We start from the raw sequence: 22,430 nt of genomic DNA, 5'->3' as shown, positions 1-22,430 counted from the left end.
CTCTAGAGCAGCGGTAGGCAACTAGATCCCGTTGTCGGCTGATTTCTTCCCAGAACAGAAATCACGGGCCTGAATATGGCCCGCATACCACCCGTTGCTGACCCCTACTCCAGAGCATAGTTTTACATAGAGGGAGAGCTACTGAATGAAAGCAAGAGGCAGGATGTTTAGAATTAGAGCAATGTTCAGTTACACAGGCAGTGGATTGAGTCTAACGCGTGAGGTACAAAGGATGTTGTCGTGAAAAGAACAGGGAAAGGGACTGACTTCTTCAGGAAGATTTGGGCCATGGAGGCATTCTTGCCCTCTTCGTCCTCACTACCACTGCCACTTTCCGCGGTGTCCGAGTCCCAGTCCTCGTCATCCTCATCACTGCTGCTGGAAGCCTCCTTGTCCTGTTGAAGACAATGTACACGGTCATTACACACACACAAGTTAGATGAAATGGTGGACAATAACAAAGATTGACTGTCGGCGGGAGAGGGCTTGGTAGGGAGAATGCTAGTGCTTTATGTTTCGGCAGCCCCTCAGCCAAAACAGAGAAATGTCACATTTCTGGCTTACCACACTCAATTTTGGGGAATTTTCAAGTGAGTGTGCTTGCCAATAACTGCGCACTGCAATAGAGCCACTGCGGGCATCGTCCTCTTACCGCCGCTGCCTTCAGGAACTTGCTGGGGTCCGGCGGAGGCGCTGCCACCTCGGCAGCCGGTTTCTTCTTCAGGAAGCTCTTGGCAACTCCCGGCACTTCGTCGCTATCTGACGACGACCCTACAGACACCAAGTTGGTTAGAAAGAAAACTGCAGCTAAAACAGTGGCTAGTCCATAGAATTCATGTATCAATGGTGCACTGCGATTGTAAAGTTGGGGATTTGATCCCTAGTCAAATCATACCACTCTAAAAATGGGCCCAATGGCTCTCTGCTTGTCAATCAGCATTAAGGAAATGATTTGGGGTAAAGTAGTCCGCATGCTTCTCAGCCAAAACAGTTCGGAAGCGTGCATATATTATGACAACATTTTGTGACGTTTGTTTTGGATACCGGTAAGGGTTTAAGTTATTTGGTCACACATTTTCCCTTGAGGCAAGGTGAAGTCGGTAGCCCAAGTTTACGCCCCTTCGTCAGTGATTGGTCAACAGTAGGGAGTCTTCAGTAAAGACTTTGTCATTCAATGAGAGACGACTCGTTTTAATGCACATTATTTTCATTGAGAAATACTGCAACAAACATCTTAGTTGGATGTAAAATTGTGCGACTAAGATCTCCTCAGCAAAAACGTCAAAATGAAATGAGATTTCTTGAGGAAATGTATACTGGCTACAACTTCTCTAAATGGACACAGTACTATGTCAGCTTTTTTCTCGTTTCTCAAGAGAATGTCTTAAGGGAGTATGTAAGCACACTTATTCAGGTCGCCTAGCCGACTCCGGTTAAGGGAGTATGTAAGCACACTTATTCAGGTCGCCTAGCCGACTCCGGTTAAGGGAGTATGTAAGCACACTTATTCAAGTCGCCTAGCCGACTCCGGTTAAGGGAGTATGTAAGCACACTTATTCAAGTCACCTAGCCGACTCCGGTTAAGGGAGTATGTAAGCACACTTATTCAAGTCACCTAGCCGACTCCGGTTAAGGGAGTATGTAAGCACACTTATTCAAGTCACCTAGCCGACTCCGGTTAAGGGAGTATGTAAGCACACTTATTCAAGTCACCTAGCCGACTCCGGTTAAGGGAGTATGTAAGCACACTTATTCAAGTCACCTAGCCGACTCCGGTTAAGGGAGTATGTAAGCACACTTATTCAAGTCGCCTAGCCGACTCCGGTTAAGGGAGTATGTAAGCACACTTATTCAGGTCGCCTAGCCGACTCCGGTTAAGGGAGTATGTAAGCACACTTATTCAGGTCGCCTAGCCGACTCCGGTTAAGGGAGTATGTAAGCACACTTATTCAGGTCGCCTAGCCGACTCCGGTCAAGGGAGTATGTAAGCACACTTATTCAGGTCGCCTAGCCGACTCCGGTTAAGGGAGTATGTAAGCACACTTATTCAAGTCGCCTAGCCGACTCCGGTCAAGGGAGTATGTAAGCACACTTATTCAGGTCGCCTAGCCGACTCCGGTCAAGGGAGTATGTAAGCACACTTATTCAGGTCGCCTAGCCGACTCCGGTTAAGGGAGTATGTAAGCACACTTATTCAGGTCGCCTAGCCGACTCCGGTTAAGGGAGTATGTAAGCACACTTATTCAAGTCGCCTAGCCGACTCCGGCTAGCTGAAAAGAAGCATGGCGACGCCTTGCAATAGAGTTGTGCTCTGTCCAGGGGGTGTACTAGTACATCAAGCTGCCTCATTATACCGAAACAGGAGGTAGTCTCATGCCCTATGGTCGATTCTGGCTTTAACAAAAGCAGACTTGAGTCTTCCATTACTGGCATTTACTGTAGGCATAGCTCGAGGTGTATTGAAAAGGTGTGGTGGGAAACTCACCTGAGTCAGCCTCATATTTCTCCTCCTCCTCCTCCTCCTCATCCGCTGACGCCATTGGGTTCTGAATGAGAGGGAGAAAAGTATTTGTGACTAGGCCCTGTGTCCCCAGGCATTTGCTGACTTCTGCAACCGTAAAAGCTGTGGGTTCATGCATGTTAACCTTTCTAGGACACACGTTCCGCTAGCGGAACTGTATCAAATCAGCTGTACGCAACAACGATGAAAAAAATTCTGAAAAACTGATATAATTCGGAAACACAATCCAGTTTATAAATGTACTAGAATGTTGTTGCATTAATGACTCAAGACATAACCGCTTTTCATTCATTTGAAACATTTTCAAAAAACACAACTGATATTATGGGGTATTGTGTATAGTCCAGTGACAAAATCTCAATTTAATACAATTTTACTTCAGGCTGTAATACAAAATGGAAGAGATCAAGTGGTGTGAATAGTTTCTGAAGGGACTGAATGCTCAAAAAGAAATGGTGCCATAATGAATATCTAGATTCTTCAACGTAGCTTCATATGTGCGTTCCTTATTGGTAAGTGTTACATGCCCTGTTTGTATTTAAACAGCTTCTTAAGAATCTACCATCCTGTGTTGTAGTGAAAAGCCTCACCTCCTTATAGCTGGTGATTTCCGTCTCGTAATCCCTGTTGTACTTGCGGATCTTCTGCCGCAGGGTGCTGAGGGCTTTGGCGTTGTTCTTGTTCATCTTCTTCTTGCCTTCTTTGTCCTCCCAAAGCTGTAGGGAAACGAGAAACATCATGTCTTTAGGGATAGTGTTAAGAGTGTGTCTCCATAAATCACAGCGTTCCGGTCATTACTTAATGATCGATAACATATGTGCATATTTTTTTCATTTTTCATAGTTTGGATAACCTCACATCAATAGATCAAGACCCTGGGACTAAAAGGTTCTCTCTGAAATATTTGTCAAATGTGTTAGTAACATAATTGATCTTTAGTTGGTTTTTCATACAAATACAACATTTGAACTTGACACCATAAGGGTCGATGTGCGAACCAATTACAAGCCAGAACAAATACAGATGGACCCCCCCGTGGGTCTACATTTGGTTTGTTCCTACTAGCACTACACAATGGATTCAAATAATCAAATCTTGAGTTGGTTATTTGAATCAGCTGTGCAGTGCTAGAGCAAAAGCCAAAATGCGCATCCGTGGTGGGCCACATGAACAAGTTTGGGAAACCGTGATCTAGGCTAGTCCGCAATAATGGCTGGCAAGCAACAACAACAAAAAGTTACGAGTCATGAAGGCAGTCAAATTCCACGTGACCGTTTAGTCGCGGTAATTAGGCTTCTCCAAGCTCTGGCGGAAACGGGTACAAAAGTATCTATATCCACAGTAAAACGAGTCCCATATTGACATAACCTGAAAGGCAACTCAGCAAGGAAGAAGCCACAGCTCCAAAACCGCCAGAAAAAAGCCAGACTACAGTTTGCAACTGCACATGGGGAGAAAGATCCTACTTTTTGGAGAAATGTCCTCTGGTCTAATGAAACAAAAATAGAACTGTTTGGCCATAATGACTGAGCTACCGAGTTATGTTTGGAGGAAAAAGGGGGAGGCTTGTAAGCCAAAGAACACCATCCCAACCGTGAAGCACGGGGTTGGCAGCAACATGCGGGGATGCTTTGCTGCAGGAGGGACTGTTGCACTTCTCAAAATAGATGGCACCATGAGGAAAGAAAATTGTGTAGATATATTGAAGCAACATCAAGACATCAGTAAAAAAGTTACTGACCTAAAACAGGGAATTTTTACCAGGATTAAATGTCAGGAATTGTGAAACACTGAGTTTAAATGTATATGTAAACTTCAGACTATTTCAACTGTATTTGCTTGACAATCACCGGCTGACAACTTTGTGACCGCCACAGCCCTAGTTGCACCCCTCCCCCCAAAAAACAGATTTACAAAATGTCTCAGGATTTTGATACTCTGCACTTTAGGTACCATTAAGGCGAGACCCTTACATGGGTTATGAAAGAAATCCACTACCAAACAATTCTGAGATCTGAAAACTGATGTTCAATATCTCAGAAATATACTTTTCGCTAGAACCTGATAGTCCCAAGCTGTCACAGGCTGACATTCGAGCAGTTTCACATGCAGAAGAAGTGTGAACTGCGGAGGTTTACCTGATTCAAATAGTCTTCCAGGTCAGCCAGAAGACGGATGTAGAAGGGGGGCACCCCTTCCTTGTCCACTATAGTCTTGCTTTTGAGGAACGCTCGACATAGCTGCTCAAACTCCTCCAGACACTTGGACATGTCTCGGATCTTCATGGCGTTGCGGATCGTCTTGATCAGGTTCGTCAGCTCCTCAAACCTGGGATATAAGAATTGGTTAGATGGCATACTAACACATACTGTCTGAGGCAGTCCAGTCAAGAGACACTAGTCTGGTCCCAGATACAGTACCAGTCAAAAGTTACGACACACCTACTCATTCAAGGGTTTTTATTTTTTTACTATATTATAGAACAATACTAAATACACCAGATAATGGGACTAAGCGCAAACCAGATGGGATATCGCTGCAGAATGCTGTGGTAGCCATGCTAATTAAGTGTGCCTTGAATTCTAAATAAATCAAAGGTCTTGAAATCTTCCGCATTGACTGACCTTCATGTCTTAAAGTAATGATAGACTGTCGTTTCTCTTTGCTTAGTTGAGCTGTTCTTGCCATAAGATGTACTCGGGATTATACCAAATAGGGCAATCTTCTGTATACCACCCCTACCATGTCACGACACAACTGACTGGCACAAACACGTTAAGAAATGCCACAAATTAACTTTTAACAAGGCACACCAGTTAATTGAAATGCATTCCAGGTGACTACCTCATGAAGCTGGTTGAGAGAATGCCAAGTGTGCGCAAAGCTGTCATCAAGGCAAAGGGTGGCTACTTTGAAGCATCTCAAATATAAAACATTTGGGTTCGTTCAATACTTTTTTCGTTACATGATTCCATGCGAGTTATTTCATTATTCTACAATGTAGAAAACGGTAAAAATAAAGCAAAACCCTGGAATGAGTAGGTGTCCAAACGTTTGACTGGTACTGTATGTTTATGCTGTACAGCCAAGTCCTATGGGTGGTAGCCTGGTCCCAGATCAGTTATGCCAGGGTTGCACATTTGGGGAATATTCAGAGGTGGAAACTTTCCGTGGGAATTAACGGGAATATGCAAAATAATATTAATACCATTTAAATGTAGATGTTTTTTTGCATTGGATATATTTACCATATCACATGGAGACAGAAACCTTTTACCTTATAAGTAGACAATTGCAAATGATTAAATCCATCCATTAGGGAAAAAAATAATAAATTTAGTTATGAATTGAACTTTAATTAAATGAGTTGACTCTTCACATGGGAGGATTTCACTGAACAACAAAAGGGAATATTGAATGATGCATCGCATGTCTCAAAAACATTTAACATCTGTAAAATGATAGTCTAGAAACTAAAGATTTGGTTGTCTTCATCTCAGGCTTCCATGTCTTCTCCTCAATGTCCACCTCGAACATCAGACTGAGGGCTCATCGTCACGGTCACTTTCCAACCTTGTTGATGGCTCGTTGCCAGGCATAAAAAGCCTCAAATTTGCCCGGATGGCCACCGATTTTTCAACCCTTGTATTGGTCAGCCTGTTGCGTGCTTTGGTGTGTGTGTTCCCAAACAAGGACCAGTTGCGCTCTGAGGTGGCTAATGTTGGTGAAATTTGGAGGATGATGAGGCAACAGGGGAAAGAGCCTCAGATCCACAAAGTTCCTTCCAGATATGTTAGCACAACCACTATCCATATTGCATCTCCATCCTAAAGCCCTTGCTTCGACTGCCAAGAACCTCGCCCTCATCCAGGCCAAGGAGGCGAGACACAGTAGTGATGACACCATAGACCGTGTTGATCTCTGCACTAGACGGGACGCTCTTGCCAGCATACTTGGGGACCAACCTGTACACTGCGGCCATCAGGCAGAAGTCTTTGCTCTTTTTGATGCACGTCAGAACTGCAGTTTCCTCTGCTGGGAGCAACAGTGAAGTGTGCAGGGCAGTACAGATTTATTTTCTTACATCAGCAATCAGAGTCTGAACAGACAGACAGAACAGCATCGTCTCCCTCAATCTTTGCAATGGCTACTGCTATAGGTTTCAGGCTGCTTATCACTCTCTCCCAAAATACATCATCCAGGAGGATCCTCTTGATGGGGCTGTCCATATCGGCAGACTGTGATATGGCCATTTCTTGGAGACTCCTGCCCCTCCAGGAGACTGTCAAACATGATAATGACAACACCCACCCCAACAGTAGTTGCTGGGTAGCTTCAATGTGGTGCTCTTATTCTTCTCACTTTGCTTGGTGAGGTTGATTGCTGCTATAACTTGATGACCCTTCAAATACCTAACCATTTCCTTGGCTCTCTTGTAGAGTGTATCCATTGTTTTTGGTGCCATGATGATTCAATGCATGAGCAGCACAGCCAATGGGTGTGACGTGAAGGTAGGACTCCTCCACTTTAGACCAAGCAGCCTCCATGTTCGCAGCTTTGTCTGTCACCAGTGCAAATACCTTCTGTGGTCCAAGTTCATTGAGGACTGCCTTCATCTCATCTGCAATGTAGAGACCGGTGTGTCTGTTGTCCCTTGTGTCTGTGCCTGTGTAGAATACTGGTTGAGGGGTGGAGATGTAGTTAATTATTCCTTGCCCACGAACATTCAACCACCCATAACTGATGATTGCAATACAGTCTGCTTTCTCTATGATTTGCTTGACCACTTGAACTCTGCATCCAGCAAATGAGTAGATAAAGCGTCTGGTTGGAGGGGTGTATGCTGGGCGAAGAACATTCACAAATCTCTTCTAATACACATGGCCTGTGAGCATCAGAGGTGAACCAGTTGCATACACAGCTCGAGCAAGACATTCATCAGCATTTCTCTGACTACGTTCCTCCATTGAGTCAAAAAACCCATCTGATTCCAGTAGGACCATGAGCTGTTGGCTATCGATAAGGTGTCTTGATTCATAATTTTCACCTCGAATAGAAGTAGAGAGACTTTTGTCAGAAGTTGCTTGTTGTGAGCGCTAAGGGAACTTTATGCACTTGGCCAGATGATTCTGCATCTTTGTTACATTCTTCACATATGATTTGGCACAGTATTTGCAAATGTACACAGCTTTTCATTCTACATTAGCTGCAGTGAAATGTCTCCAAACATCAAATCAAATTTTATCTGATTGTGCCCGTGGCATTTTCCTGTAAAGATTAGAAAAATAATTAGCAAAATAATCCAAATACAATTCCATGTACAGAAAAATATTTACGGAGATAGATTAAATTACTTCTTTGTAAGATAAACGTTTTAAAATTAAACATGTATGGAAACAGGAGAATTAACACTCCTCAGTTAACCGGCTCAAGCAAGCTAAAACCCACATGGTAGCAAAAACTAACTAGCAGAAATGGTTAACAAGTAAGAAATTATTTAAACACTTTGCTGTAGGCTTCCATTTACTAGTTCACAAAAACAATCATGTATGTCATATAAAATATATTCACCCCACCCAGTATTGTAATCAAAACTTACCAGAAAGCATGTGGTCCTTGGCTCAGACAGTGTAGCAGTGTGGGCTCAATAGCATCTCATTTGTGTGCAAGATCTTGAGAATCAGCTGTACATATGATGGAAGATTACACTGCACATCCCAATATTTTTTTTGCACCCCAGTATCTCTACTTGAACATCATCATCTGCACATCTATCACTCCAGTGTTAATGCTAAATTGTAATTATTCCACATCTATGGCCTATTTATGCCTTACCTCCCTAATCTTACTACATCTGCACACACTGTACATAGATTCTTCCTACTGTGTTATTGATTGCACGTTTGTTTATTCCATGTGTAACTCTGTGCTGTTGTTTTTGCCGCACTGCTTTGCTTTATCTTGGCCAGGTCGCAGTTGTAAATGAGAACTTGTTCTCAACTGGTCTACATGGTTAAATAAGGTGAAATAAATACAATGGAAGAATGCACTGTGCATGCAGAGGGTTGCAGTTCCATTGAATTGGGGATAGTTTAAAAAAATTGCGCCACAAGACCAAGAAATGCCTTGTATATCCCACAAAAAAAGGATCACTGTTAGAAGCTAACTTTTTTGATGAATTGAAACAAAATTCCCAGGCTAAACTTCCCATGGAAAATTTCCAAGAAAGTTTCCGACCCTTTGCAACCCTAGTTATGCCTATGCTGTATTGCCAACTCCTATGATGGTTGATAGCCAAAGGGCATAATAACTACCATAAGAGCTGGCTGTACAGCACAACTAGATCAGGGACAAGGCTAAGATGGTTCTTTGGAACATGAAGTAGAGTAAATGCCCGACCTCTTGTCCTTGGCACTGCGCACCACTCTCTTGGTGTCCTCCTCATCGTCACTAAGTAGCAATGACCTACAGGGACCAAATGTGGAAAAGTGAGAGAGCTGTAGAAACAAACGTTAGCGTGACTGAGGTTTTGACGAGAGAAAGTAGTACTGACTGCTTGGTGAAAGTTGTTCCGGGCGCTTTAGGGGTGATCTCGTCCGCCGACGAGGAGGATTCAGACTCGCTGTCGGACCCGGTGGCAAAGAAACGTGACATTGCTGAAGGCCACCGTCAACCTGTGGAAGTGGAATCATGATATCTTACAACGAGGTTCAAACATCTGGTGTGAAGGGGCAACATGAAATTACAGATAACATTTTCGTTTTTGCTCTATTCTAGAATCCACTTCCCTGACCACATACTGTATTTATCTGTAAAAACTCCATGTCAGATGTAGGCCTACATGCAACTGGAAAGCTAACACGAACCAGTTGAACCAGAAAAATAAGTGGAAATCCCCCACATCATCATTATTGAAATGATGCAGCTGGCTAGCTAGATTGCTGGCCAGTAGATGTTCAAGTTTGTCTCATGGCACAAGACTAATAGCTAGTTAGCAATTTAGCTAACACTGGCTCCTTCAGAGTGTTATAGTGTCATTTAAATGCATCATAATGCTCAGTCTAGACACTCAGTTGTATAGTATTTACATTAATATTCCCCATGTAATTGGGAGTTGGCCTCTGCCGAGTCCCCAACAACCAGAGGTTCCATTTCCCCTGAAAACCGGAATAAGAGCCTGTGACGCGACTTCTGGACGTAAACAAGGCGACACTCCATATTAAAACGCCTCCTCCACATTTACTGGATTGGTTGAACAGTGCAGAAGAGAACCTCTCGACATTTAGTTTCGGGTGTTTCTTTTACGCCTGCTACATTAGGTTAATGGGGAGCTAACATGGCTGCCACACACAATGTTGTAGTGTCATGTAAATGCATCGATGCAGAAACCCCATTTGACAAGTCTAAATACATAGCTACAGATTGTCTTACAGATCAAGACAGGCGAGTGTCATCATGACATTCTGCACTTTGGAGTGGACCCACCCATCTCAATGAATGAGAGAACGATGAAGAGGCGAAGTGAGAGGTTTTAAGCCGCCCAAAATCTGTCCACAACAATAAGCCCACGAAGAGAATGGAGGTTAATGAGTGTCGAATTTGGCCAACAAGAAATTGAACTGCTAATTGGTTACGAGAGGCTTATTTGATTGAATAGAAGTTTAATAATTATTAGGTTGTTACGAATGCAATGATATAAGTTGACTCACTTGGCATATCGGCAACTTTGAAAAATGTAACTTTACATAGGAATAATGCTTGTCAGAGATTAGTGTTGCACGGTATACAAAACCTTCACTACTTTTCAGATACTAGAACACGAAAAATGGTTTGGTACTAGATTTGTGTCTTTCTTTCGGTACTTCTGTCAAATGTGTCAGACGTCATATTCAAATTGGGAGGATTGAGTCTGTCCAGTAATTTGTCGGAATCTTTCTCTAGGGGGCAGTAGCTAGCCAGGCTACTTGTGCATGCAGCTGACAGTGCGAGCTGCGAGTCTCAGATAGAGTTTTGCATAAGGAGAATGTATGTATTCTTCTGATATTTAACATGGTGTTTTATTTTTTGGAAGAAATGTAATATACAGTGAACAAAAATATAAACGCAACATGTAAAGTGTTAGTCCCATGTTTCATGAGCTGAAATAAAATAGAAATGTCCATCAGAGCTTTTGCCAGAGAATTAAATGTTAATTTCTCTACCATAAGCCGCCTCAAACTTCATTTGAGTGAATTTGGCAGTACGTCCAACCAGTCTCACAATCGCAGACGACGTGTATGGCGTCGTGTGGTTTGCAGATGTCAACTTTGTGAACAGAGTGCCCCATGGTGGCTTTAAGGTTATGGTATGGGCAGGCATAAGCTACGGACAACAAACACAATTGCATTTTACTGATGGCAATGCCGTGATAAGATCATGAGGGCCATTTTAGTGCCATTCATCCGCCACAATCACCTCATGTTTCAACATGTTAATGCACGGCCCCATGTCACAAGGATCTGTACACAACTCCTGGAAGCTGAAAATATCCCAGTTCTTCCATGGCCTGCATTCTCACCAGACATGCCATCCATTGGGCATGTTTGGGGATGCTCTGGATCGGCATTTACGACAGCGTGGTCCAGTTCCTGCCAATATCCAGCAACTTCGCACAGCCATTGAAGAGTGGAACATCCCACAGGCAACAATAAACAACCTAATCAACTCTATGCAAAGGAGATGTGTCGCACTGCTTGAGGCAAATGCTGGTCACACTAGATTGTGACTGGTTCTGGTCCACGCCCCTACCCCTTTTAAGGTATCTGTGACCAACATATGCATGTCTGTATTCCCAGTCATGTAAAATCCATAGATTAGGGCCTATTAAATTTATTTTAATTATCCGATTTCCTTTTATTAATCGTAACTCAGTAAAATCTAAAATTGTTGCGTTGATATTTCTGTTCAGTATAGAATTAAGATCATCAAGGACAACAACCACCCGAGCAAATGCCTGTTCACCCCGCCACCATCCAGAAGGTAGGTCAGTACAGGCGCATCAAAGCTGGGACCGAGAGACTGAAAAACAGATTCTATCTCAAGGCCATCAGACTGTTAAACAGCCACCACTAACATTTAGTGGCCGCTGCCAACATACTGACTCAACTCCAGCCACCTTAATAATGGGAATTGATGGAAATTTATGTAAAAATGTATCACTAGCCACTTTAAACAATGCCACTTAATATAATGTTTACATACCCTACATTACTCATCTCATATGTATATACTGTACTCTATATCATCTATTGCATCTTGCCATCTTTATGTAATACATGTATCACTAGCCACTATGTTTATATACGCTACATTACTCATCTCATATGTATATACTGTACTCTATACCATCTACTGCATCTTGCCTATGCCGTTCTGTACCATCACTCATTCATATATCTTTATGTACATATTCTTTATCCCTTTACACTTGTGTGTATAAGGTAGTAGTTGTGGAATTGTTAGGTTAGATTACTCGTTGGTTATTACTGCATTGTCGGAACTAGAAGCACAAGCATTTCGCTACACTCGCATTAACATCTGCTAACCATGTGTATGTGACAAATAAAACTAGTTTTTTAAAAAAATGTGTTCTACCAGTTATCAACATTTTCAATGTTTAAAAAAATGAAGCCCAGTGGTTATTCTGTGACTTTAGCTAATACGCATATACTTTTTTGCCATGATATAATTTTGTATTGAGTACCGTTTTGGTATCGAGTATCATGATTCTAAACCTGGTATCTTAGTCAAAAATGTGGTATCATGACAACAGTAGAGAGAGGACTCACCGACATAACCCATTTTAGAATGGACACGGCAATTGGGGGCTTCCACCATTTTAAAAGTAGTCAACTGGTTGGGGATTCCTATGAGTCGGTATCAAAACAGCCGATGAAGAAAATTCACTACTTTTAAATTGAGATGGTCTTGATCACACGTATCTGCTTTCTCATTGGCTAGAATGGGATTTCCATTGTTAGAGCCATCACTCGAATATCTTGTCAATAGAGAATCTTTGGATTATATTTGAAATAGACAATATGGCGGTGTACATATTGTTAGATTACTTCATGGGGAAAAGCATTCGTTTTAATGGAGCATTTTCTAAATTCCAACGTATCATCTGCAACTGGACATTTTAGAAAAAATGTTTGGCCGAATCGGGAACTAAGATAGGAGAAAAATACTAGGTTTGTTGAAAAAAAATATCTGACGAAGTTTTGGATTGGCAAACTCCCAGCAGCAATGGATACCACATATTTGGTTAAAAATCACATTATCGGGTGTAAGAATCTGTAACTGGCTATAAATACATGGCTCTGGGCACGATCATCCATTATTGGCGGAGTAAGGCTGCCCATTAGTTAATTCAGAAACTAGTTAGCAAGTAAACTAACCATTGGTTTCACATATTCCTCGCACTGTGAAATGTTAACGTTAAAAGGGAATACCTAGCGAACAACATCAAAAAAACATTGAACGCTTCCTTTTCAAGGCGGCAACACCGACGACCCGCTAGCTAGTGTGCTGCTGACGCACTACTACTAGGCCCAGACATGCCTAGACAAAACGTTACCAGCAACTGTAAATTAAACACAGCTCCAACTAATCATTACAAGGGCCTCACCTATGTCCAGGAAAAATCTTCTGTTGTGTGTCTGATCACTTGGGAATGATTTCTACTCCACCTTTGCAATTTTACAGGTATAGCACTCGAGTGCAAAGCCACATTCACGCACTGCCTTCAGGAAAGAGGTAGCGTGGTTCAAGGGACGTGACGTCACTTCCTCTTCTTCTTCAGTGGGGTTTATCGGCGGTTGGCATCCAACGTTATGGTGCATTACCGCCACCAACTGTACTGGAGTGTGGGCCAGAGACAGAGAGAACTAAATGTTAACAAAATATTTTAGACTATCTGATCACGTTCTAATCAATAAACGAATTTACTGTTTTTTAATTATCTGTGTAAAAGGCCATAAAATCCTGATGCACAGTATCCAGACGTCTCTTAAACAAATCAGATGGATCAACACCCTCCCAATCTTTCTTTAGTCTCTCCAACACTTCTAAATCAAATCAAATGTTATTGGTCACATACACATGGTTAGCAGATGTTATTGCGAGTGTAGCGAAGTGGCCAATGATTTCAAGTCTGTATATAGGCAGCAGCCTCTCCGTGTTAGTGATGGCTGTTTAACAGTCTGATGGCCTTGAGATAGAAGCTGTTTTTCTGTCTCTCGGTCCCAGATTTGATGCACCTGTACTGACCTCGCCTTCTGGATGATAGCGGGGTGAACAGGCAGTGGCTCGGGTGGTTATTGTCCTTGAGGATCTTTTTGTCCTTCCTGTGACATCGAGTGCTGTAGGTGTACTGAGGGCAGGTAGTTTGCCCCCGGTGATGCGTTGGGCAGACCTCACGACCCTCTGGAGAGCCTTGCGGTTGTGGGCGGTGCAGTTGCCGTACCAGGGGGTGATACAGTCCGACGGGATGCTGCTCTCAATTGTGTGTCTGTAAAGGTTTGTGAGGGTTTTAGGTGACAAGCCAAATTTCTTCAGCATCCTGAGGTTGCGCCTTCTTCACCACACTGTCTGTGTGGGTGAACCATTTCATTTTGTCAGTGATGTGTACGCTGAGGAACTTAAAACTTTCCACGTTCTCCACCGCTGTCCTGTCGATGTGGATAGGGGGGTGCTCCCTCTGCTGTTTCCTGAAGTCCACAATCATCTCTTTTGTTGACGTTGAGTGAGAGGTCATTTTCGTGACACCACACTCCGAGTGCCCTCATCTCCTCCCTGTAGGCTGTCTCATCGTTGTTGGTAATCAAGCCTACTACTGTTGTGTCGTCTGTTGATTATTGAGTTGGAGGCATGCATGGCCACGCAGTTATGGGTGAACAGGGAGTACAGGAGGGGACTGAGAACGCACCATTATGGGGCCCCAGTGTTGAGGATCAGCGAAGTGGAGATGTTGTTTCCTACCTTCACCACCTGGGGGCGGCCCGCTAGGAAGTCCAGGACCCAACTGCACAGGACGGGGTCGAGACCCAAGGCCTCGAGCTTAATGATGAGCTTGGAGGGTACTATGGTGTTGAATGCTAAGCTATAGTCAATGAACAGCATTCTTACATAGGTATTCCTCTTGTCCAGATGGGACAGGGCAGTGTGCAGTGTGATGGCGATTGCATCGTCTGTGGACCTATTGGGGCGGTAAGCAAATTGGAGTGGGTCTAGGGTGACAGGTAAGGTGGAAGTGATATGATCCTTGACTAGCCTCTCAAAGCACTTCATGATGACAGAAGTGAGTGCTACGGGGCGATAGTTATTTAATTCAGTTACCTTCGCCTTCTTGGGTACAGGAACAATGGTGGCCATCTTGAAGCATGTGGGGTCAGCAGACTGGGATAGGGAGAGATTGAAGAGATCAACTACTGGAGATGCGAGGAGCCATGGTGGATTCACAGGGATAGCTACCGTTGGACTAAACTCCCTTTCATACAGTCCCATCTCCTTCGCCTGGGTATTACCCACCCACCCAAAGCTTGTGTTCTGTCTTCGCTCATGTTTCCAGTATGCCTATAAAATCCCTTTTGCAGGATGAGACACCCCATGTCTCTGTAGGTTGACCCAATAATTAGATGCCAGCTGCTGTCTCCTAATCTGCAATGGCATATCCCCCATCTCCACCTGTAGTGCAGCCACTGGGGATATCCGAAACGCCCCACTACATATTCTGAGTCCTTGCCCTTGCCCTTGCCCTTGTATTTTATTTTATTTATTTTTATTTCACCTTTATTTAACCAGGTAGGCAAGTTGAGAACAAGTTCTCATTTACAATTGCGACCTGGCCAAGATAAAGCAAAGCAGTTCGACACATACAACAACACAGAGTTACACATGGAGTAAAACAAACATACAGTCAATAATACAGTAGAAAATAAGTCTATATACAATGTGAGCAAATGAGGTGAGATAAGGGAGGTAAAGACAAAAAAAGGCCATGGTGGCGAAGTAAATACAATATAGCAAGTAAAACACTGGAATAGTAGATTTGCAGTGGAAGAATGTGCAAAGTAGAAATAGAAATAATAGGATGCAAAGGACTAAAATAAATAAATACTGTAGGGGCAGAGGTAGTTGTTTGGGCTAAATTATAGATGGGCTATGTACAGGTGCAGTAATCTGTGAGCTGCTCTGACAGCTGGTGCTTAAAGCTAGTGAGGGAGATAAGTGTTTCCAGATTCAGTGATTTTTGTAGTTCGTTCCAGTCATTGGCAGCAGAGAACTGGAAGGAGAGGCGGCCAAAGGAGGAATTGGCTTTGGGGGTGACCAGAGAGATATACCTGCTGGAGCGCGTGCTACAGGTGGGTGCTGCTATGGTGACCAGCGAGCTGAGATAAAGGGGGACTTTACCTAGCAAGGTCTTGTAGATGACCTGGAGCCAGTGGGTTTGGCGACAAGTATGAAGCGAGGGCCAGCCAACGAGAGCGTACAGGTCGCAGTGGTGGGTAGTATATGGGGATCTGGTGACAAAACGGATGGCACTGTGATGGACTGCATCCAATTTATTGAGTAGGGTATTGGAGGCTATTTTGTAAATGACATCGCCGAAGTCGAGGATTGGTAGGATGGTCAGTTTACGAGGGTATGTTTGGCAGCATGAGTGAAGGATGCTTTGTTGCGAAATAGGACGCCAATTCTAGATTTAACTTTGGATTGGAGATGTTTGATGTGAGTCTGGAAGGAGAGTTTACAGTCTAACCAGACACCTAGGTACTTGTAGTTGTCTACATATTCTAAGTCAGAACCATCCAGAGTAGTGATGCTGGACGGGCGGGCAGGTGCAGGCAGCGATCGGTTGAAGAGAATGCATTTAGTTTTACTTGTATTTAAGAGCAGTTGGAGGCCACGGAAGGAGAGTTGTATGGCATTGAAGCTCATCTGGAGGTTAGTTAACACAGTGTCCAATGAAGGGCCAGAGGTATACAGAATGGTGTCGTCTGCGTAGAGGTGGATCAAAGAATCACCAGCAGCGAGAGCGACATCATTGATGTATACAGAGAAAAGAGTCAGCCCGAGAATTGAACCCTGTTGCACCCCCATAGAGACTGCCAGAGGTCCGGACAACAGGCCCTCCGATTTGACATACTGTTGGTGAACCAAGCGAGGCAATCATTTGAGAAACCAAGGCTGTTGAGTATGCCAATAAGAATGTTGTGATTGGCAGAGTCGAAAGCCTTAGCCAGGTTGATGAATACGGCTGCACAGTAATGTCTCTTATCGATGGCGGTTATGATATCATTTAGGACCTTGAGCGTGGCTGACGTGCACCCATGACCACCCATCACTCTGAAACCAGATTGCATAGCGAAGAAGGTACGGTGAGATTCGAAATGGTCGGTAATCTGTTTGTTAACTTGGCTTTCGAAGACTTTAGAAAGGCAGGGTAGAATAGAGATAGGTCTGTAACAGTTTTGTTATCTTGGCTTTCGAAGACTTTAGAAAAGCAGGGTAGAATAGAGATAGGTCTGTAACAGTTCGGGTCTAGAGTGTCTTCCCCTTTGAAGAGGGAGATGACCGCGTCCGCTTTCCAATCTTTAGGGATCTCAGGCTAAACGAAAGAGAGGTTGAACAGGCTAGTAATAGGGGTTGCAACAATTGCGGCGGATCATTTTAGAAAGAGAGGGTCCAGATTGTCTAGCCCAGCTGATTTGTAGTGGTCCAGATTTTGCAGCTCTTTCAGAACATCAGCTATCTGGGTTTGGGTGAAGGAGAAATGGGGGAGGCTTGGGCAAGTTGCTGTGGGTGGTGTAGAGCTGTTTACCGGGGTAGGGGTAGGCATGGCCAGCTGTGGAAAAATGCTCCTTGAAATTCTCGATTATCGTAGATTTATCAGTGGTGACAGTGTTTCCTAGCCTCAGTGCAGGAGGAGGTGCTCTTATTCTCCATGGACTTTACAGTGTCCCAGAGCTTTTTGGAGTTTGTGCTACAGGATGCAAATTTCTGTTTGAAAAGCTAGCCTTTGCTTTTCTAAATGCCTGTGTATATCGGTTCCGAACTTCACTGAAAAGTTGCATATCGTGGGGGCTATTCGATGCTAATGCAGTACGCCACAGGATGTTTTGTGCTGGTCAAGGGCAGTCAGGTCTGGAGAGAACCAAGGGCTATATCTGTTCCTGGTTCTACATTTTTTGAATTGGGCATGCTTGTCTAAGATGGTGAGGAAAGCACTTTTAACGAATAACCAGGCATCCTCTACTGACGGAATGAGGTCAATATCCTTCCAGGATACCCGGGCCAGGTCGATTAGAAAGGCCTGCTCGCTGAAGTGTTTTAGGGAGCGTTTGACCGTGCACCCATTACGGACGCAGGCAATGAGGCAGTGATCGCTGAGATCCTGGTTGAAGACAGCAGAGGTGTATTTAGAGGGCAGGTTGGTCAGGATGATATCTATGAGGGTGCCCGTGTTTACAAATGTAGGGTTATTCCTGGTAGGTTCCTTGATCATTTGTGTGAGGTTGAAGGCATCTAGCTTAGATTGTAGGACGGCCGGGGTGTTAAGCATATCCCAGTTTAGGTCACCTAACAGTACAATCTGAAGATAAATGGGGGGCAATTCATTCACATATGGTGTCCAGGGCACAGCTGGGAGCTGAGGGGGGTCTATACCAGGCGTCAACAGTGAGATACTTATTTCTGGAAAGGTGGATTTTTAAAAGTTGAAGCTCGAATTGTTTGGGCACAGACCTGGATAGTATGACAACGCTCTGCAAGCTATATCTGCAGTAGATTGCAACTCCACCCGCTTTGGCAGTTCTTTCTTGGCGGAAAATGTAGTTGGGGATGGAAATTTCCAAAGATTTGGTGGCCATCCTAAGCCAGGATTCAGACACGGCTAGGACATCAGGGTTGGCGGAATGTGCTAAAGCAGCGAATAAAACAAACTTAGGGAGGAGGCTTCTGATATTAACGTGCATGAAACCACGGCTTTTACGGTTACAGAAGTCAACAAAAGATAGCGCCTGGGGAATAGGAGTTGAACTGGGGGCTACAGGGCCTGGCTTAAAATGTAAACCTCTACATCACCAGAGGAACAGAGGAGGAGTAGGATAAGGGTACGGCTAAAGGCTATAAAAACTGGTTATCTAGTGCATGGGGACAGAATAAAAGGAGCAGGTTTCTGGGCATGGTAGAATAGATTCAGGGCATAATGTACAGACAATGGTATGGTAGGATGTGAGTACAGTGGAGGTGGAGGTAAACCTAGGCATTGAGTGATGATGAGAGAGGTTGCATCTCTGGAGGCACCAGTTAAGCCAGGTGAGGTCTCCGCATGTGTGTGGGGTAGGACAAAAAAAGTTATCTAAGGCATTTTGAGCGGGACTGAGGGCTCTACAGTGAAATAAAACATTAAGAACTAGCCAAGACAGCAGTAGACAAGGCATATTGACATTAGAGAGAGGCATAAAGCAAACACAGGTGTTGATCAGGAGAGCTAATATAACAACGGGTAAATGGCAATGAATGGACAGAGCGGGTTAGTTAGGACAGGACCTGAGTTCAAGGCTGGGGCCGACAGGTAAACAAAACGAGGTACCGTGTTATTGAAACAGTCCAGGGGGCATCAGCTGTGTAGCTGAGTGATCATAGGGTCAAAAGAGCAGCAATAGGTGAGTCAGGGTGCCGTTTGGTAGTCACTACTACGCTAGGCGAGCAGGGGACACAGCGTTCAGAAAAGCTAGCGGGCCGGGGCTAGTAAATGGTTCTTCGGCAACATCGTAACAGAATAGCCTGTTGACATGGTCTTCTCACACCAGCATAGTCGTGAAGCAGGCGTCTCTTCAAAATCTGGAGGTTGAAAAGATTTGGCAAGGCCCCTCAGATCCTCAAAAAAGTTCTACAGCTGCACCATTGAGAGCATTTTGACTGGCTGCATCACCGCAAGGTATGACAACTGCACCACCCTCAATTGCAAGGCACTACAGAGAGTGGTGCGGATGGCAGAGTACATCACTGGGGCTGAGCTCCCCGCCATCCAGGACCTCTATACCAGGCAGTGTCAGAGGAAGGCCCGGAGAATTTACAGAAGACCTCAGCCACCCAAGCCATAGACTATTCACTCTACTACCGCACGGCAAGCGGTACCAGAGCGCCAAGTCTGGGACCAAAAGGCACCTGATCAGCTTCTACCCCAAGACACAAGACTGCTAAACAGTTAATCAAATGGCTACCCGGACTATTGCATTGACCCTTTTTTCCACTGACTCTCTTGCACTGACTCTACCCACACACTCACACGCACTTACACTCCAACACACACACAAACATAGACACACACACACACACTAAATACGCACACACATACAAAACATACACACACATGCAGTGCATTCGGAAAGTATTCAGACCCCTTCCCTTTTCCAAATGTTGTTACGTTACAGCCTTATTAAAAAAACAAATAAATAATTTTTTTCCCTCATCAATCTACACACAATACACCATAATGACAAAGTGAAAATAGGTATTAAGACATTTTTGTAATTTTAGTAAAAATAAAAAACTGAAATACGTTATTTACATAAGTATTCAGACCCTTTGCTATGAGACTCGAAATTGAGCTCAGGTGCATCCTGTTTCCGTTGATCATCCCTGACATGTTTCTACAACTTGATTGGAGTTCACCTGTGGTAAATTCTATTAATTGAACATGATTTGGAAAGGCACACACCTGTTTATATAAGGTCCCACTGTTGACAGTGCATGTCAGAGCAAAAACCAAGCCATGAGGTCGAAGGAATTGTCCGTAGAGCTCCAAGACAGGATTGTGTCGAGTCACAGATCTGGGGAAGGGTACCAAAAATTATCTGCAGCGTTGAAGGTCCACAAGAACACAGTGGCCTCCATCATTCTCAAATGGAAGAACCACCAAGACTCTTCCTAGAGCTGGCCGCCCGGCCCAACTGAGCAATCGGGGGAGAAGGACCTTGGTCAAGGAGGTGACCAAGAACCCGAAGGTCACTCTAACAGAGTTCCCCTGTGGAGATGGGAGAACCTTCCAGAAGGACAACCATCTCTGCAGCACTCCACCAATCAAGTTTTTATGGTAGAGTGGCCAGACAGAAGTCACTCCTCAGTAAAAGGCACATGACAGCCCGCTTGGAGTTTGCCAAAAGGCACCCAAAGGACTCTCAGACCATGAGAAACAAGATGTTCTGGTCTGATGAAACCAAGATTGAACTCTTTGGCCTGAATGCCAAGCGTCACGTCTGGAGGAAACCTGGCACCATCCCTACGATGAAGCATGGTGGTGACATCATCATGCTGTGGGGATGTCTTTCAGCGACAGAGACTAGTCAGGATTGAGGGAAAGATGAACGGAGCAAAGTACAGAGAGATCCTTGATGAAAACCAGCTCCAGAGCACTCAGGACCTCAGACTGGGGTGAAGGTTCACCTTCCAGCATGACAACGACACTAAGCACACAGCCAAGACAACACAGGAGTGGCTTTGGGACAAGTCTCTGAATTTCCTTGAGTGGCCAGAGCCTGGACTTGAAACCGATCGAACATCTCTGGAGAGAACTTTAAATAGTTGTGCAGTGACGCGCCCCATCCAACCTGACAGAGCCTGAGAGGATCTTGAGAAGAATGGGAGAATCTCCCCAAATAAAGGTGTGCCAAGATTGTAGTGTCATGCCCAAGAAGAATCGATGCTGTAATTGCTGCCAACGGTGCTTAAACAAAGTGCTGAGTAAATGGTCTGAATACTTATGTAAATGTGCTTTTTTTATTTTTTTATTATTTATTTTTAAACATTTTCTAAAAACCTGTTTTTGCTTTGTCATTATGGGGTATTGTGTCTAGGTTGATGAGGGGGGAAAAAAACAATTTAATGAATTTTAGAATAAGTCTGTAACCTTCAAAATGTGGAAAAAGAGAAGGGCTCTGAATACTTCCGAATGCACTGTACACACACTTTCACACTCTTCGTATACACCACCGTTCAAAAGTTTGGGGTCAGTTAGAAATGTCCTTGTTTTTGAAAGAAAAGCCCAAAAATTTCGTCCATTAAAATAACATCAAATTGATCAGAAATACATTGTAGACATTGTTAATGTTGTAAATGACTATTGTAGCTGGAAACGGCTGATTTTTAATGGAATATCTACATAGGCGTACAGAGGCCCATTATCAGCAACCATCACTCCTGTGTTCCAATGGCACGTTGTGTTAGCTAATCCAAGTGTATCATTTTAAAACCCTTTTGCAATTTATCATTAGAAAACCCTTTTGCAATTATGTTAGCACAGCTGAAAACTGTAGTGCTAATTAAAGAAGCAATAAAACTGGCCTTCATTAGACTATTTGAGTATCTGGAGCATCAGCATTTGTGGGTTCGATTACAGGCTCAAAATGGCCAGAAACAAAGACCTTTCTTCTGAAACTAGTCAGTCTATTCTTGTTATGAGAAATGAAGGCTATTCCATGTGATAAATTGCCAAGAAACTGAAGATCTCGTTGAACGCTGTGTACTACTCCCTTCACAGAACAGCGCAAACTGGCTCCAACCAGAATGAAAAGAGGAGTGGGAGGCCCCAGTGCACAACTGAGCAAGAGGACAAGTACATTAGAGTGTCTAGTTTGAGAAACAGACGCCTCACAAGTCCTCAACTGGCAGCTTAATTAAATAGTACCCGCAAAACACCAGTCTCAACGTCAACAGTGAATAGGCGACTCCGGGATGCTGGCCTTCTAGGCAGAGTTCCTCTGTCCAATGTCTGTGTTCTTTTGCCCATCTTCATCTTTTATTTTTATTGGCCAGTCGGAGGTATGGCTTTTTCTTTACAACTCTGCCACCTCTACCAAGGTTCCGT

General features: G+C 43.9%; 1 protein-coding gene across 5 annotated transcripts in view; it reads right to left on the bottom strand.

The window, feature by feature from the left end:
• eif3c (eukaryotic translation initiation factor 3, subunit C) overlaps positions 1-13,348 on the bottom strand; it is a 29,582-nt gene extending 16,234 nt beyond the window's left edge. For 3 of the 5 annotated variants that reach the window (XM_055930764.1, XM_055930765.1, XM_055930767.1), the window contains exons 1-8: positions 13,188-13,347; positions 9,075-9,195; positions 8,921-8,986; positions 4,660-4,849; positions 3,112-3,237; positions 2,486-2,546; positions 653-771; positions 268-395 (exon numbers count right to left, since the gene is read on the bottom strand). In XM_055930764.1, the coding sequence (XP_055786739.1) occupies positions 268-395; positions 653-771; positions 2,486-2,546; positions 3,112-3,237; positions 4,660-4,849; positions 8,921-8,986; positions 9,075-9,175 (791 nt within the window). In that variant the 5' untranslated portion in view covers positions 9,176-9,195; positions 13,188-13,347. Of the gene's footprint in view, positions 1-267; positions 396-652; positions 772-2,485; positions 2,547-3,111; positions 3,238-4,659; positions 4,850-8,920; positions 8,987-9,074; positions 9,196-13,187 lie in introns of all 5 variants that reach the window. The other 2 variants (XM_055930768.1, XM_055930766.1) reach the window with 1 other exon arrangement.
• Positions 13,349-22,430: the final 9,082 nt, after the last annotated feature.

Source organism: Salvelinus fontinalis, chromosome 8, assembly GCF_029448725.1.
Source record: "Salvelinus fontinalis isolate EN_2023a chromosome 8, ASM2944872v1, whole genome shotgun sequence".
Lineage (NCBI taxonomy): Eukaryota > Metazoa > Chordata > Actinopteri > Salmoniformes > Salmonidae > Salvelinus > Salvelinus fontinalis.
This window is presented reverse-complemented; position numbering and strand designations above follow the sequence as displayed.